The following is an 18,113-nucleotide window of genomic DNA, read 5'->3' on the forward strand; positions in this document are numbered from 1 at the left end:
TTAGGCATATAGATAGCTGAGTGGCTGGTGGATGTGAGGATTGCCTGGTGACTTGCCTGCCTGGTGCGAAGGTGGCGGACCTCACGCATCACCTAGATAGGATTTTAGATAGTGCTGGAGAGGAGTCAGCTGTCTTGGTACATGTGGGTACCAATGACATAGGAAAATGTGGGGGAGAGGTTCTGGAAGCCAAATTTAGGCTCTTAGGTAGAAAGCTCAAATCCAAATCCTCTAGGGTAGCATTTTCTGAAATGCTACCCGTTCCACATTCAGGGCCCAAGATACAGGCAGAGCTCCGGAATCTCAATGCGTGGATGAGATGATGGTGCAGGGAGGAGGGTTTTAGATTTGTTAGGAACTGGGCAACATTCTGGTGAAGGAAGAGCCTCTTCCAAAAGGATGGGCTCCACCTTAACCAGGGTGGAACTAGGCTGCTAGTGTCGGCATTTAAAAAGGAGATAGAGCATGTAGATAGCTTGGTGGCTGGTGGACGTGAGGATCGCCTGGTGACTTGCCTGCCTGGTGCGAAGATGGCGGACCTTACACGGCACCTAGACAAGATTTTAGATAGTGCTGGGGAGGAGGCAGCCATCTTGGTACACGTGGGTACCAATGACATAGGAAAATGTGGGGGAGAGGTTCGGGAAGCTAAATTTAGGCTTTTAGGAAGGAAGCTCAAATCCAGATCCTCTAGGGTAGCATTTTCTGAAATACTACCTGTTCCACACGCAGGGCCCAAGCGACAGGCAGAGATCCGGAGTGTCAACGCGTGGATGAGACGATGATGTGGGGAGGAGGGTTTTGGATTTGTCAGGAACTGGTCAGCATTCTGGGTAAGGGAGAGCCTATTCCGATCTGATGGGCTTCACCTTAACCAGGGTGGAACCAGGCGTCAACTTTTAAAAAGGAAATAGAGCAGATTTTAAACTAGAAATGGGGGGAAGGCCAACAGTCACTCCAAAGCGCATGGTTCGGGAGAAGGTATCTTTTGAGGATATCACCCAGATAGCGAAAAAAGGGTTACTTGTAAGGATGACAAATCATAGAGGATCAGATGGACTTAAAATTAATAATGCCCCGACAGAAGACAGCATATTAATAATGCCATGTATTAAACATAATAAAAAAACGGAACAAGCATACATTGAAATGTCTATATGTAAATGCCAGGAGCCTGAGGCATAAGATGGGAGAGCTGGAGTTCATTGCACACAATGAAAAACTGGATATTATAGGCATCTCTGAGACCTGGTGGAAGGAAGATAACCAATGGGACACAGTCATACAGGGCTACAAATTATATCGTAGCGACAAGGTGGATAGAATTGGAGGAGGGGTAGCACTGTATGTAAATGAGAACCTTGACTCAGGCTGCAAATATTGCAGGAGACAAAACCCCTATTTGGAATCCTTGTGGATTGAAATTCCACATGAAAAGGGGAAAAGGACGGTGATAGGAGTGTACTACCATCTGCCTAGCCAAGACGAGCAGACGGATGCATGCTATGTCAAGGGAAATTAGGGAAGCAAATAAAAAGGGCAATGTAATATTAATGGGTGATTTCAATTATTTGGATATAGACTGGGTTAATGAAACATCGGTACACGCAAGGGAGGTGAAATTTCTTGATGAAGTCAAGGACGGCTTTATCGAACAGCTGGTTCAGGAGCCGACAAGAGAAGGAAAAATAGTAGTTTTTAATCATTACTGGCGCTCATGATCTGGTGCGGGGGTAACAGTGCGAGGGCCACTTGATAACAGTGATCATAATATGATCAGTTTTGATATTGGCTACGAAGTAAGTGAACTTAGGAAATCAAATACACTAGCATTTAACTTTAGAAAAGGAGACTACAATAAAATAAGAACAGTGAAAAAAAGACTGAAGGGAGTAGCTGAAAGGGTAAAAAACTTGAATCAGGCGTGGATGCTGTTCAAAAACACAATCCTAGAAGTACAGGACAAATATATTCCGCGTATTAGAAAAAGAGGCAAAAAGACCAAACGTCTGCTGGCGTGGCTAACCAGTAAGGTAAAGGAAACTATTAGAGCAAAAAAACAATCCTTCAGAAATTGGAGAAGGGAACCGACTGAAGGACAATAAGATAAAACATAAGGAATGTCAAGCCAAATGCAAAAAGGAGATCAGGAGGCCTAAGAAGGACTTTGAAAAAAATTAGTGTTAGAAGCAAAAACACATAGAAAATTTTTTTTAAGGTATATTAAAAGCAGGAAGCTGGCTAAAGAATCGGTAGGACTGCTGGACGCCTGTGGTGTTAAAGGGGCGATCAGGGAAGACAAAGCCGTAGCGGAGAAATTAAATGAATTCTTTGCTTCCGTCTTCACCGAGGAGGATTTGGAAGGGATACCGGTGCCGGAAAAGGTATTTGCAGCAGACGAGTCAGAAAGACTAAATGATTTCTCTGTAAACTTGGTGGATGTAATGGGGCAGTTCTGCAAACTGAAAAGTAGTAAATCACCAGGACCGGATGGTATTCATCCCAGAGTATTAATTGAGCTGAAAAATGAACTTGTGGAGCTACTGGTAGTAATATGCAATTTATCCCTTAAAAACAGGTGTGGTACCGGAAGATTGGAGGGTGGCCAATGTAACGCCGATTTTTAAAAAGGGTTCCAGAGGAGATCCGGGAAATTGTAGACTGGCGAGTCTGACATCTGTGCCGGGGAAAAATGGTGGAGGCTATTAAGAATAAAATTACAGAGCACATACAAAAGCATGGGCTACGGAGACAGCACGGATTTAGTGAAGGGAAGTCTTGCCTCACAAATCTACTACATTTTTTCGAGGGGGGTGAACAAACATGTGGACAAAGTGGAGCCGGTGGATATTGTATATCTAGATTTTCAGAAGGCGTTTCACAAAGTGCCTCATGAAAGACTCCAAAGGAAACTGGAGAGTCATGGGATCGTAGGTAGTGTATTACTATGGATTAAGAGCTGGTTAAAAGATAGGAAGCAGAGAGTAGGGTTGAATGGTCATTCTCGATGGAGAAGGGTAGTTAGTGGGGTCTCTCAGGGGTCTGTGCTGGAACCGCTGCTTTTTAGCATATTTATAAATGACCTTGAGATGGGAGTAACTAGTGAGGTAATTAAATTCGCAGATGACACAAAGTTATCCAGGGTCGTCTTGTCGCAGGAGGAGTGTGAATTATTACAAGACCTCATGAGACTGGGGGATTGGGCGTCCAAATGGTAGATGAAGTTCAATGTTGACAAATGCAAAGTGATGCATGTGGGAAGGAGGAACCCGAATTACAGCTATGTCATGCAAGGTTCCGCTTTAGGAGTTACGGAAGAAAGGGATCTGGGAGTCATCGTAGATAGGATGTTGAAATCTTCAGCTCAATGTGCTGTGGCGGCTAAGAAGGCGAACAGAATGAGGATGTTATAATGCTGTTATATCTCTCCATGGTGCGACCGCACCTGGAGGTTTGTGTTCAGTTCTGGTCGCCTCATCTCAAGATATAAATGAATTGGAGAATGTGCAGAGAAGGGCGACAAAAATGATAAAAGGGATGGGACAACTACCCTATGAGGAGAGGTTAAGACGGCTAGGACTAGCCTGGAGAAAAGGCGGCTGAGGGGTGATATGATAAAGGTCTACAAAATAATGAGTGGGGTAGAGCGGCCAGATGTGAAGTGTTTGTTTACACTGTCTAACAATAATAGAACCAGGGGACACAAGATGAAATTAGAATGTGGTAGCTTTAAAACAAATCGGGGAGAGGTTTTCTTTACTTAGCGCGTAGTTAGACTCTGGAACTCATTGCCGGAGAAGGTAGTGACAGCAACTGGCGTTGCTGAGTTTTAAAGGGGGTCTGGACAGATTCCTGAAGGAAAAGTCCATTGATCATTATTAAATTTTGGGTTTTTGCCAGGTTCTTGGGGCCTGGATTGGCCGCTGTCGGAGACAGAGTGCTGGGCTTGATGGACCTTTGGTCTTTTCCCAGCATGGCAGTGCTTATGTGCTTTATAAAGCAGCTTTTAAACTAGAAGCAGGGGGAAGGCCGACAGTCGCTCAAAAGCGCATAGTTCGGGATAAGGTATCTTTCACAGATATCACCAAAACAGGGACGATAGGGTATCCTGATAGTGAGGTTGTAATAGAGACCATAGTAGATCAGGTGTCCTTAAATAAAACTAAAAATCAGACAAAAGGTTGCAAATTAATACTGTTGTAAAAACTGTACTGTTGTAAAAACATACTTAGAAATGTCTATATGCGAATGCCAGAAGCTTAAGAAATAAGATGGGAGAGTTAGAATATATTGTACTATATGAAAAATTAGATATAATAGACATTTCTGAGACCTGGTGAAAGGAAGTTAACCAGAGGGACACTGTCATACTGGGGGTACAAATTATATCGTAGTGATAGGGTGGATCGAATAGGTGGAGGGGTAGCATTGTATATTAACAAGAGCCTTGAATCAAATAGATTGAAAATTCTGCAGGAAACAAAACACTATGGATAGAAATTCCATGTGGAAAGGGGAAAAGGATAGTGATAGGAGTGTACTACGGTCCGCCTGGCCAGGATGAACAGACGGATGCAGAAATGTTAAAGGAAATTAGGGACGCAAACAAACTGGGCAACACAATAATAATGAGTGATTTCAATTACCCTGATATTAACTGGGTAAATGTACCATCTGGGCATGCTAGAGAGGTAAAATTCCTTGATGAAATCAAGGACTGCTTTATGGAGCAGCTGGTACAGGAGCCAACGAGAGAAGGAAAAATTCTAGACCTAGTCCTTAGTGGAGCGCATGATCTGGTGCAGGAGGTAGTGGTATTGGGGCCACTTGATAAGTGATCATAATATGATCGGATTTGATATTAGCTTTGAAGTAAATATACATAGGAAATCAAATATGTTAGCGTTTAACTTTCAAAAAGGAGACTATGATAAAATGAGAAGAACGGTGAAAAAAAAGAGGAGCGGCTGCGGGGGTTAAACATTTACATCAGGCATGGATGCTGTACATAAGTAATGCCATACTGGGAAAAGACCAAAGGTCCATCGTGCCCAGCATCTTGTCCCCTACAGTGGCTAATCCAGGTGAAGGGCACCTGGCAAGCTACCCAAACGTACAAACATTTTATACAAGTTATTCCCGAAATTGTGGATTTTTCCCAAGTCCATTTAGTAGCGGTCTATGGACTTATCCTTTAGGAAACCGCCCAACCCCTTTTTAAACTCTGCCAAGCTAACCGCCTTCACTATGTTCTCCGGCAATGAATTCCAGAGTTTAATTATGCGTTGGGTGAAGAAACATTTTCTCCTATTTTGTTTTAAATTTACTACACTGTAGTTTCATCGCATACCCCTCCCTAGTCTTAGTATTTTTGGAAAGCGTGAACAGACGCTTCACATCCACGTGTTCCACTCCACTCATTATTTTATATACCTCTATCATGTCTCCCCTCAGCCGTCTCGTCTCCAAGCTGAAAAGCCCTAGCCTTCGTCTTTCTTCATAGGGAAACTGTCCCATCCCCGCTATCATTTTAGTCGCCCTTCGCTGCACCTTTTCCAATTCTACTATATCTTTCTTGAGATGCGGCGACCAGAATTGAACACAATACTCAAGGTGCAGTCGCACCATGGAGCGATACAACGGCATTATAACATCCTCATACCTGTTTTCCATACCTTTTCCTAATACCACCTAACATTCTATTTGCTTTCCTAGCCGCAGCAGCACACTGAGCAGAAGGTTTCAGTGTATTATCAATGATGACACCCAGATCCCTTTCTTGGTCCGTAACTCCTAACGTGGAACCTTGCATGACGTAGCTATAATTCGGTTTCTTTTTTCCCACATGCATCACCTTGCACTTGTTCACATTAAACGTCATCTGCCATTTAGCCGCCGAGTCTCCCAGTCTCATAAGGTCCTTTTGTAATTTTTCACAATCCTCTCATGAGTTAACGACTTTGAATAACTTTGTGTCATCAGCAAATTTAATTACCTTGTTGGTTACTCCCATCTCTAAATCATTAATAAATATATTAAAAAGCAGCTGTCCTAGCACTGACCCCTGAGGAACCCCACTAACTACCCTTCTCCATTGTGAATACTGCCCATTTAACCCCACTCTCTGTTTCCTATCCTTCAACCAGTTTTAATCCACAATAGGACATTTTCTCCTATCCCATGACTCTCCAATTTCCTCTGTAGCCTTTCATGAGGTACCTTGTCAAACGCCTTTTGAAAATCCAGATACACAATATCAACCGGCTCCCCTTTGTCCACATGATTGTTTACTCCTTCAAAGAATTGAAGTAAATTGGTCAGGCAAGATTTCCCCACATAAAGCCATCCTAGAAGCCCAGGCCAAATATATTCCGCATATTAAGAGGAGGACGGAAGACCAAACGACAGCCAGCATGGTTAAAAAGTGAGGTGAAGGAAGCTATTAGAGTTTAAAAGAAAATCCTTCAGAAAATGGAAGAAGGAACGGACTGAAAATAATAAGGAACAGCATAAGGAATGTGAAGTCAAATGCAAAGTGCTGATAAGGAAGGCTGAGGGACTTCGAAAAAAAGATTGTGTTGGAGGCAAAAAACATAATAGCTTTTAGGTATATTAAAAGCAGGAAGCCGGCAAAAGAATCAGTTGGACCGCTAGATGACCGAGGAGTAAAAGGGGCGATCAGGGAAGACAAAGCTGCAGCGGAGAGATTAAATGAATTATTTGCTTCGGTCTTCACCGAGGAAGATTTGGTTGGAATACCAGTGCCGGAAATGGTATTCGAAGCTGAGTCGGAGAAACTGAATGAATTCCCTATAAACCTGGAGGATGTAATGGGGCAGTTCTACAAACTAAAGAGTAGCAAATCTCCTGGGCTGGATGGTATTCATCCCAGAGTACTGATAGAACAGAAAAATGAACTTGCGGAGCTATTTGTAATATGTAATTTATCTTTAAATTCAAACATGGTACCGGAAGATTAGAGGGTGGCCAATGTAACGCCGATTTTTAAAAAGAGGTTCCAGAGGAGATCCGGGAAATTATAGACCAGTGAGTCTGACGTCGGTGCCGGGCAAAATGGTAGAGACTATTCTAAAGAACAAAATTGCAGAGCATATTCAAAAGCATGGATTGATGAGGCAGTCAACATGGATTTAGTGAAGGGAAATCTTGCCTCACCAATCTACTACATTTCTTTGAAGGGGTGAACAAATATGTGGATAAAGGTGAGCTGGTTGATGTGTATCTGGATTTTCAGATGGTGTTTGATAAAGTACCTCATGAAAGACTGCAGCGGAAATTGGAGAGTCATGGGATAGGAGGTAGGGTTCTATTGTGGATTAAAAACTGGTTAAATAGAAAACAGAGTAGTGTTAAATGGTCAGTATTCTCAATGGAGAAAGGTAGTTAGTGGGGTTCCCCAGGAGTCTGTGCTGGGACCGCTGCTTTTTAACATATTTATAATTGACCTAGAAATGGGAGTAATTAGTGAGGTAATTCAATTTGCTGATGAGACAAAGTTATTCAAAGTCCTTAAATCGCGGGAGGATTGTAAAAAATTACAAGAGGACCTTACAAGACTGGCAGTCTAAATGGCAGATGTTTAATGTGAGCAAGTGCAAAGTGATGCATGTGGGAAAGAGGAACCCGAATTATAGCTACGTCATGCAAGGTTCCATGTTAGGAGTCACGGACCAAGAAAGGGATCTAGGTGGTATGTTGAAACTTTCTGCTCAGTGTGCTGCTGCATCTAAGAGAGCAAATAGAATGTTAGGTATTATTAGGAAAGGAATGGAAAACAAAAATGAGGATGTTATAATGCCTTTGTATCACTCCATGGTGCGACCGCACCTCGAATATTGTTCAATTCTGGTCACCGTATCTCAAAAAAGATATAGTGGAATTAGAAAAGGTGCAGAGAAGGGCGACGAAAAGGATAAAGGGGATGGGACGACTTCCCTATGAGGAAAGGCAAAAGTGGCTAGGGTTTTTCAGCTTGGAGAAAATGTGGCTGAGGGGGAGGTATGATAGAGGTCTATAAAATGAGTGGAGTTGAACGGGTAGATGTGAAGCGTCTGTTCATGCTTTCCAAAAATACTAGGACTAGAGGGCATGCGATGAAGCTACAATGTAGAAAATTTAAAATGAATCTGAGAAAATGTTTCTTCACTCAATGTGTAATTAAACTCTGGAATTCGATACCAGAGAATGTGGTAAAGGCGGTTAGCTTAACGGAGTTTAAAAAAGGTTTTGGACATCTTCCTAAAGGAAAGGTCCATAGACCATTATTAAATGAACTTGGGGAAAATCCACTATTTCTGGGATAAGCAGTATAAAATGTTTTGTACTTTTTTGGGATCTTGCCAGGTATTTGTGACCTGGATTGGCCAGTCTTGGAAACAGTTTGTTGGGCTTTATGGACCTTTTGGTCTTTCCCAGTATGGCAATATTTAGGTACTTATGCCCACCAGGCAATGCAATATCCTGTTGCTCTGAGGATGTGTTTCCAGGAGCTCCTGCCAAGGAGGGAAGGGTTAGGACAGCTGTTGTAATTGGTGATTTTGATCATTAGGCATGTAGATAGCTGGGTTGCTGGTGGTCGCAAGGATCTCCTGGTCACTTGCTTGCTGGTGTGAAGGTGGCGGACTTTATTACCTAAACAGGATTTTAGATAGTGCTGGGGAGGAGTCAGCTGTCTTGGTACATGTGAGTACCAATGACATAGGAAAATGGGGGATGGAGGTTCTGAAAGTCAAATTTAGGTTCTTGGAAAGCTGAAATCCAGATTCTCAAGGGTAGCATTCTCAGAAGTGCTCACCATTCCATGAGCAGGACCCAAGAGGCAGGCAGAACTTCAGGAATGAGAGGTATTTACATTTGTTAGGAACTGGGAGAGGGGAAACTGTTCCAAAAGGATGGACTCCACCTTAACTTGGATGGAACCAGGTTGCTGGGACTAAGAAATGAGAGCAGTTTTTAAAACTAAAATTGGGGGGGGGGGGGGGGAGAGCGAGTCTGACAGTCACCCAGTAGTGCACAGTTCTGTGTGGAGTATCCTATTGTAACAGGTTTCAGTAAGGGTGAAACCTTATTGAGAACAGAGTAAAGGATACTTCAACTTCAAAGCAGCTTGTAGATGAAAGAAGAAAAAAAAACACAATTGAAGGTGTCTATATACAAATGCCAGAAGCCTAAAAAATAAAGATAGAGTTATAGTGCATAGCTCTAAATGAAGAGGTAGAGAGTATAGGCATCTGAGACCTGGTGGAAGGAGGACAATCCAATGGGATACATATCGGGGTACAAGTTATATCACAATGATAGTGGATCGGAGGGGAGGGGGGGTTGTGCTATATGTTAGAGGGAATTGCGTCAAACAGAATAAATATTCTACATGAAATGGCAGCATGGAATCTTCATGGATACAAATTCCATTTGTGAAGGGAAGGAGTATATTGATGGGGCCGTACTACTATGACCTGGGGAGGGGGGTCGTTGTTTCCCAGCGCCATTGCCTCTTGTACTATGCCCCACATTCCACTAAAGATTAGATCAAAAATAGCTCCTCCTCTCGTCGGTTCCTGGACCAGTTGATCCAAGAAGCAGTCATTTTATTATATCTAGAAATTTTACCTCTCTAGCACTCCCTGATGTAACATTTATTTAGTCAATATTGGAGTAATTGAAGATACCTGTTATGTTGCCCAATTTTCCAGATTTCCTAATTTCTGGTAACATATTAATATATTTTCATCTGTTCATTCTGTCCCGGCGGATGGTAGTACAGCCCTACCAGTATATTCCTTCTCTTCACACCTGGAATTTCTATCCATAAAGATTCCACCCCAACATCCGTTTCATGTACAATACTTTATTTTTTTTTTTACTCAATTCTCTTTAACAAATCATTAAGAAGCTTCAAACCGCTCAAAACACAGCAGCCAGACTCATATTTGGGAAAGCAAAATATGAAAGCGCCAAACCCCTAAGAGAAAAACTACACTGGCTCCCACTAAAAGAACGAATAACGTTCAAAGCTTGCACCCTGGTCCACAAGATCATCTACAGGGAAGCCCCGACCTACATGTCAGACCTTATAGACTTGCCTACTAGGAATGCAAAAAGATGATCACGCACATGCCTCAACCTCCACTACCCTAACTGTAAAGGGCTAGAATACAAATCCACATATGCGACCAGCTTCTCATACATCTGTACGCAGTTATGGAACGCACTGCCAAAGACCATAAAAACAACGCAAGACCTTACCATCTTCCGAAAGTTACTGAAAACAGATCTTTTCAAGAAGGCATACCATAAACATCCATCTTAAATTAAATAATATTACGCACGACTTACACAAAACTGACCTTTTATCGCATGACCGCGTAATTCTTCTATTTGATTAAGCACTGCCACTTTAAACCTACGTCGAACAGAGCCGATGACCTAATACATGCTACAATCCAACTTACCATTCAGGAACCTTCATGCAATACCATAATGTATTCTTCCTTACCATGTATGTAAGCACATGTTATTTGTACACTCCATGATCTGTTCCATATATATCATGTCCCATGTATGTTATCATGTATGTATGCACCTAAATGCATTACAATTTGTAATTCTGTTAACCGGAAATGGCAACCGCCATTACGGCAAATGTAAGCCACATTAAGCCTGCAAATAGGTGGGAAAATGTGAGATATAAATAAACATATAGCGCGACCCTCCCCTGCAATTTGATCCACTCTAAGATTGTAACACGGTATCCTATTTATTGTCGTCCTTCTACCAGGTCTCTGAAATGCCTATTATATCTTTCTCCCTTTAGTGCTATGTACTCCAATTCTCCTCTCATTTTTAAGGCTTCTAGCATTTGTATATAGACACTTCAAATTGTCTTCCTAGTATCTACATTCTGCTTTAAAATTTAATGGGGATCATTTTGTCTCCTTTACTCCGTTCTCCCATTGAACACTCTTGGTTTCCTTTCACCATTATTGAAATCTCTCTATCGGGATGCCCTAAAGATCCTGTTTTAATAGTACCATTCAAGGATACTACACACCAAACCATGTGCTACTGGGTGACTGTTGACTTACCCCACATTTTAGTTTAAAAGCTGCTCTTATCGCCTTTTTAAGTGTTCGTGTCAGCAGCCTGGTTCCATTTTGGTTAAGGTGGAGCCCATCTTTTCAGAACAGGCTCCCCCCCCCCCCCCCCCCCCCAGAATGTTGCCTGTTTCCTAACAAATCTAAATCCCTCATCCCTGCGCCATTGTGTCAACCATGTATTGAAGATGTTGGAGCTCTGCCTGCCCAGTCCTGCTCATCTAATGTGGAGTATTTCTGAAAATGCTACCCTAGAGGATCTGGATTTTAGCTTTCTACCTTGGCACCTAAATTTGGCTTCCAGAATCTCCTTCCCACATTTTCCTATGTTGTTGGTACCCACATGGACCATTACAGCCGGCTCCTCCCCAGCACTATCTAAAATCCTATCTTGGTGACACGTGAGGTCTGTCACCTTCACACCAGGCAGGCAAGTGACCAGGTGATCCTCACTTCACCAGCCACCCAGCTATCTACATGCCTAATAATCTAATCACCAACTACAACAGCCGTTCTAACCCTTCCTGCTGGGCAGAAGCTCCTGGAGAAACATCCTCAGTGCGAGAGGATATTGCATCCCCTGGTGGGAAGGTCTTGGCTACAGGATTACCTCCAACTTCACCAGGGTGACGCTCTCTTTTTTTGAGACCTTCCTCTTCCACGTCTGCCAGACTGGAGCTGGGGCTTCTCTACAATCTCATTGTAGGCTGCCTCTATGTACCTGTATCTCCTTAAGCTCCTCCAAATCTGCTATTCTAGTCTCAAGAGACCGGACTCATTCTCCGAGAGCTAGGAGCTCCTCATTGAGCACATGCATATAATCTTTCACCAACTGTGAGATAATCATATATGTGACACTCAGTGCAAAAGACTGGATAGCACCCCTTATGCTGTTGGACTGCTGTGTGCGTTTTAGTATTATAGATGTTAAAACTTTTTAAGGCACTAGGGATATTAATGATTATAAATCCCCTTAAGATTATAAAGTATACTGTGTAGTTTAGTGTTTGCTTCTTAAACTAAATGTAATTAAAATTCGAATGAAAACTCTCCTCTTCATGAAGATTTGTGCTGGGGGTGGGGAGGGTGGTGGGAATGAAGACAGTATTAGGCCCTGCTGTGAGGAATCTGTTAATGCTGTGGTATGAAGTTCAAGTTTTAAAGCTAGGGGGAAAAGGGTATGGAGACTAGTTAAGTTTTGTGATTGGTTTGTTTTTTGCTTTTTTTAAAAAATTCTCCTTATCAATCTACAATTTCTCCTTTAAACCCTGTTTATTTATTAGGTCTGCCATCTCTGTTGCGCAGCGGAGCCATGGCCCTTTCACTACCCTGGAAGGAATTGCATATCCCCTCTAAATACTTAATTACCACAACCTTGTATCTGCTCATGACAGGGTTACCAGTCAAGGCAGTATCAACCTATGTAATTAGAAAGGAACCTAGTATTTGATAGGTAAAGAATATAGTTTATTAACATTGATATCTCACTCAAATGTAGTACAAGCAAATCAGGCAGTCATATGGTGGAACAGCATTACGCGACATGTCCTCTCTCTCTGGCCTTCTGGAGTCTTCTGATCTGACTGCTTCCTTTATACTATTTTGGCCCTATTGATTCCAGTGGACCCCAGCGTTCTCACCAGGGCTCTTGGCCCTTATCAGTTGATAAGAAATGACTTCACATATTCTCAAGCTCTAAGTATAAACAAGATATGCTCAGAGCGCATCTTGTGAGATGACTTCACAGGTCATCTTGCTCTCCTCAGCTCTCCCCTCCCCTTGGGTATTCTCATCCTACGTACATGTAACCCTCTATCAACTTGTATTAGCCAAAACAATTTGCTCGTGACTTCTTACAGGTGTCAGTCCCAGGCTTTGTTTACAAGAGCAAATGCCCCCTCCCTTGCCAGCTATCTGGGAACTCACTTCAGCATGAGCTGCAGTGAAATATATTTTGTATCAGAGATGATTTTGATTTTTAAGAGGCCTAGCTCTTAGCCTGAGCCATTGGCCTGTATTTTACTGAGAGCAAGAACTAGCATATTTCTACAACCCCAATCTGAAAGCACAGAGCAAAATGTTTACTTACACAGAGAAATATCCTCTTACTAGGAGAAAAGGCCCATTTCTGAGCGCAATGAAACGGGCGCTAGCAAGGTTCTGTAATGGTAATTTTGTCCCCCCCCCCCAGGGCCGTCACTCCCCCCCCCCCCCCCCCCAAGGTCGACGGAGGCAGCGCTTTAAAGTAATGTCAGCTGAGAGGAAGAGAAGCACAGTACAGCAGCCTCGTGCCAACTGCAACCCCTCCCTCCCACACAAACACAGGGTCAACGCGCAGTCGCTCCCGCACCCCCCCCCCCCCCAGGGCCGTCGGTCACTTGCCCCCCCCCCCCCCGGAGGCCGCCACTCACCCCCCCTCCCTGAGGTCGACAGACGCACTGCTTTAAAGTAATGCCAGCTGAGAGAAAGAGGAGCAGAGTACAGCAGCCTCGCGTTCACCTTTCCCCTTCTCTGTCTGCGTCCTGCCCTCATTTCCTGTTTCGCAGAGAGAGAAGAAGAAAGCTGAACGTGAGCCTGCTGTACTCTGCTTCTCTTCTTCTCAGCTGGCATTACTTTTAAAGCGGTGCCTCTGTCGACTTTGGAAGGTGAGTGCCGGCCTCGGGGGGGGGTGGGGGGGCAAGTGAGCGATGGCCCTGGTGGGGGGTGCGGGAGCGACTGCGTGCTGACCCTGTGTTTGGGTGGGGTTGCAGTTGGCGCGAGGCTGCTGTACTGTGCTTCTCTTACTCTCAGCTGGCATTACTTTAAAGTGCTGCCTCCGTCGACCTCGTGGGTGAGTGGCGGCCTCTGGGGGGGGGGGCAAGTGAGCGACGGCCTTGGGGGGAGGTGCGGGAGTGACAGCGCGTTGATCCTGTGTTTGTGTGTTGTGGGTGGGAGGGGTTGCAGTTGCCGGGGTTCTGTGAACTGTGAGGGAGTGTGGGATGCGGGTTCCGTATGTGAAATGGGCAGGGGGAGATCGCACGTCGTGGAGTGTCAGTGCTCCGCCCTCGTCGTCATCACATAGTGACGTGAGGGCGGGGCACACAGTCATGGGCAAAAAGGATATCTCGACACCTCACACTTCCGGTTGAGGCTTCATTTAGAACGTTGGGGTTGCGAATTATGTGCGGAAGGGGCGTGGCTGAGGGCGAGTCTGAGTGACAGTGAGTGGTGCTGACAGCCTAGAGTGTAGGGCTTCAGTGTTTCCCTGCCACAGAGTGAGCTTCAGAATGTTGGAGGTGAGAATTATTTATATAGATTGCACACTTGCGAAATGAGCAAAAGGTAAGATCACTGCTGCCAAGCACGTGATTCAATTCTGGATATTAACACCTCCAGATTTTTTTTTCTTTTTTTTGGGGGGGGGGAAGAGTGTTTAAAATTCCACTCTAGTTGTACGTAGCTAACCCTAGAAGAAAAGTTCCCTCCCCCCCCCCCCCCTCCCCCCCCCCCACCAAGGTAAGGCCTTTCCTACTTTATCCAAATATAAAAGTGTGGTGTCATTTACATACTTATTTTATAAAGTACATGAGTTTATATGCGAATATTTAAGCCTACTCTTGAGGAAGCATAAGTAGGCCTTCAATATGGACTATTATTCTGTATAGTTTGTACTCATGTTTTTTATGATATTGATGTGAAATAGGTGCCTTTCTGCCCAATTAACCTAGGCAATCTGTTATAAAATTACCCTTCATGTATCTATTTGAGGAAGGGGGAAGAACTTGCTGTGAAGGATAGTTTCTAAGCTGGGATAGAATCTTAATTTACCCCAATTTAATTACTGCTGGAGTTGTGCATAGCTTAATACTCCTGTAGAGCTACTTGAATGTATGATTATTGATTCTTGAGATATACTGTCTTTCAGTGGGGGCAATCAAAATGATTTACAGACTAAATCTAAAAGGGGGAAAGGAACTACAATTCATAAATGGGAAAGAAGTAGGACATGATCGGTGGAAGAAAAATTAACTAAGCTTAGCTAAGGGCTAGCTGCTGTCTGCGTGAGCACCTATGGACACAATCATTGGGGAGATTAAGTACGTTTTCGAGGCAGACTTTAATTTGAGATAATAGCTTAGCTCAGAGTGGAGGTAAAAAAAAAAAAAATCATAGAGAATATGCTGGGTGGTGTTGCTCTGAGCACAGCCTTGTGTGCAGGTTCTTTTCCTGACTGGCAAGGGGTACTCATGGACCAGACTTGGGAAACACTGGAATAGAAGAAACAGCAAGGTAAGTTGGAGCTTTACCCCTTCTTTTTGGTGCTATTTTAAGAAAAGGAAGAGAACCTGCTCACAAGGCTGTACTCGGAGCAACATCACCCAGCACACGTTCTCTAGGACTCGACTTGGGGAAACACTATTCTCAGTCACACAGCCCCGAATTGACCCTTTTGCTCAGACGCTTCCTTCGACAGAAACAAGGTTTATATCTTGCTGCCATTGCTAAGAGTGGAGACTCTGGGCATCCTAGTGAAGGTTCCCTTAGCCTGTGTGGTCTTGTAACTCAGGATGGACAGGTTTCCCTGAGTGCCTGCCTGAAGTCGGCCATGCTCAGTGTTGACCATAGATGGTTCTGTTCCAAGTCTGAACGACCTTACCAGGTTGGAAATCTCAGAAGGAGATACTTAAGGTACCTTCCTTGCTACAACAGATCGCAGTCTCAAGTGTGGCTGTTTCGGTGAACTGGGACAAAGTCTTGGGAAAATAATCTGGATCTTCAGTGAAGACTCCAATAACTGGTAGTAAGCTTGAAGTATCATTGGAAGGTATTTGGACTTGTGAAAATGGACGCTGCTAGAACTAAGGTGTTATGGAGATTTGAGCTCTTTGGTGAATGCAGTTGCAGATTTGGTGCACAGGCAGGAGGCCCTAGAAAAGAGAACCTTCAGAGACTTGAGACTTTGGGAAAAAGGCACTGAGGAATTTAAGTCTGCTATTAAATGTTTTGACCCAAGATAGGGCTGTAATTCATCGGAAATTGAAACAACTTGAAAATCACTCTAGATGTTTAAATTTGCAGGCCTTGAATTTTCTCAGGGTTCTGAGTCAGACTCCTATAGAGACTTGGAAGAAATATGTTGTGGAGATCTTGAATTTACCTGATATAATTTACTTCTTTTCAATAAAGTTTTTATTTCCTTCCAGTAAAAAAGAAAGTAGCTCCAGAAAATGGTATTTTAACCTGGGACAAAATTTGGATGTACCCAGATGTATCTCATTCAAACTGTGCGATTGTACACAGAACACGCTTCTAGGGTGTTTTTGGGAATGTGATACAGTATATATTATAGAAGAACATGACTTTGCCACATTCTGGATTTGGACAATGTAGTCTGAAAAGAAATTGTTCCCTCTTATCTATAGATCTGAATTCATAATGCCCAAATAACAGAACTGCACACCCAAAGGTATTGTAAAAATAGATTGTTTATTTACAATAGCAGCAAGAACAAATTGAAATGGCAAGAATGAAGATGGTGAAGGCCTTGTCATAAAAACAAAACAGAGTAAACACACATTACCCTAGACAGGTTTATAGTTCAGCCACCGATTCCCATAGCACTATACAAGTACGTGGCAAACATACAACCTGAGTAGATGGTGCAGATGGCAGTGTCCCTCAGAAGGATCTGGTCAGGCAGCACAGCAGGGGCTGCACTCAGATGAAATAGAAAATATCAGCCTTTGTCTTGGTTTACAGACTTTTAATAGAGAAAAGGCCAGCTCCAGCTGATGTGGTAACATAGGTCTTAGCTTGGCATGGACCCCACATGTTCCTTGAAATACCCTTGCTTTAGATTGCTGTGACTTCAGGGGCTGCAATGTTGTCTCACTGGCACCACGTTGCAGGACACTTTAACCATGAAGTCAGTGTTTGAGGAAATAAGGTGATTTCTTGGGGTGCAAAATGCCACGAAATCTGGACAGCAGGTCTGGGGCTTTCCAATATTGATTTACAGAATCAAAACATTACATCAAGTGTGATGAAACGGAGCCATTCTGACCATGGAGTGCTTTGTCCCAGTAAACATGTTGTATTCTGTTTTTCTAACCATTATGTTAGCTCAGTCACCAAGAGAATGACTGGCCTGCAATCCTTATTGATGTTTTGCAACGCACGCAAATAGGTCTTGGCAACAGGTTGGTAATGCTGGAAGGTGTCGTATAGTAATCCTATATAATTTGTTATATAGCAGCTTGTAGTGCTGTGAACTTGAACAAATTATTTATCCCATTGCCTTAGATGTAAACTATTTTTGAGGGGGAGACTTGTGCTTGATCTGAATAATTCTGTAAGCCATTTGGGGAGGTGGGCTGTAAAAATCATTCTTCACATTAATTATAGAAAGACAGTCTGTTCAGGTAAGGACATTCCCAAATTATCTATGGAAAGCAATTGCTAAACTAGATTTGCATGACACTTTTTTTCTTCCCTCTCACCAAAAAGGTAGTTTAAAAAAATGTTTGTTTTTTATGACCAGTGTCCCAGGAAATTAGATTTAATAAACAGATGTTGGTTGTGTATTATGCCATGTAATCAAATGAGCCTTTTTTTGATATGAGTTGGGTGCTTCATAGCTAACTATATTGGCTTTGTGGGGGTGAAGGTACTATGCTTGGCAATACAGTATGGTATATCTGAAGATTTAGTACTCTGCATTGCTTGAACAGGACAGAAATGTGGGACTCGTCCAGTGGACTCAAAATCCAAGAAGTCTGGGGCATTTCAACAGTTTGGATTCACTGCAAGAATTGTTGGAGGAATAAACTCTCATATCGGTGAATATCCCTGGCAGGTCAGTATAATGAATCCAAGCCTTTTCTCTGTTAGCATAGAGTGAGGCTGAGAAGTGAAAGCATTGTACTCTCATATTTTGAGGGTCTTCTCAAGAATGACCTAAGGCATGTTCAACCCAGAATCAATTTAGTCTAACAAGCATGTACCTGTCTAAAACATAGC

General features: G+C 43.1%; 1 protein-coding gene across 1 annotated transcript in view; it reads left to right on the forward strand.

The window, feature by feature from the left end:
- OVCH1 (ovochymase 1) overlaps nucleotides 1-18,113 on the forward strand; it is an 86,478-nt gene that overhangs the window by 26,732 nt on the left and 41,633 nt on the right. The window contains exon 3 of the mRNA XM_030213671.1: nucleotides 17,825-17,949. Coding sequence (XP_030069531.1) covers nucleotides 17,825-17,949 — 125 coding nt within the window. The remainder of the gene's footprint in view (nucleotides 1-17,824; nucleotides 17,950-18,113) is intronic.

This window comes from Microcaecilia unicolor, chromosome 9 (assembly GCF_901765095.1).
Source record: "Microcaecilia unicolor chromosome 9, aMicUni1.1, whole genome shotgun sequence".
NCBI lineage: Eukaryota > Metazoa > Chordata > Amphibia > Gymnophiona > Siphonopidae > Microcaecilia > Microcaecilia unicolor.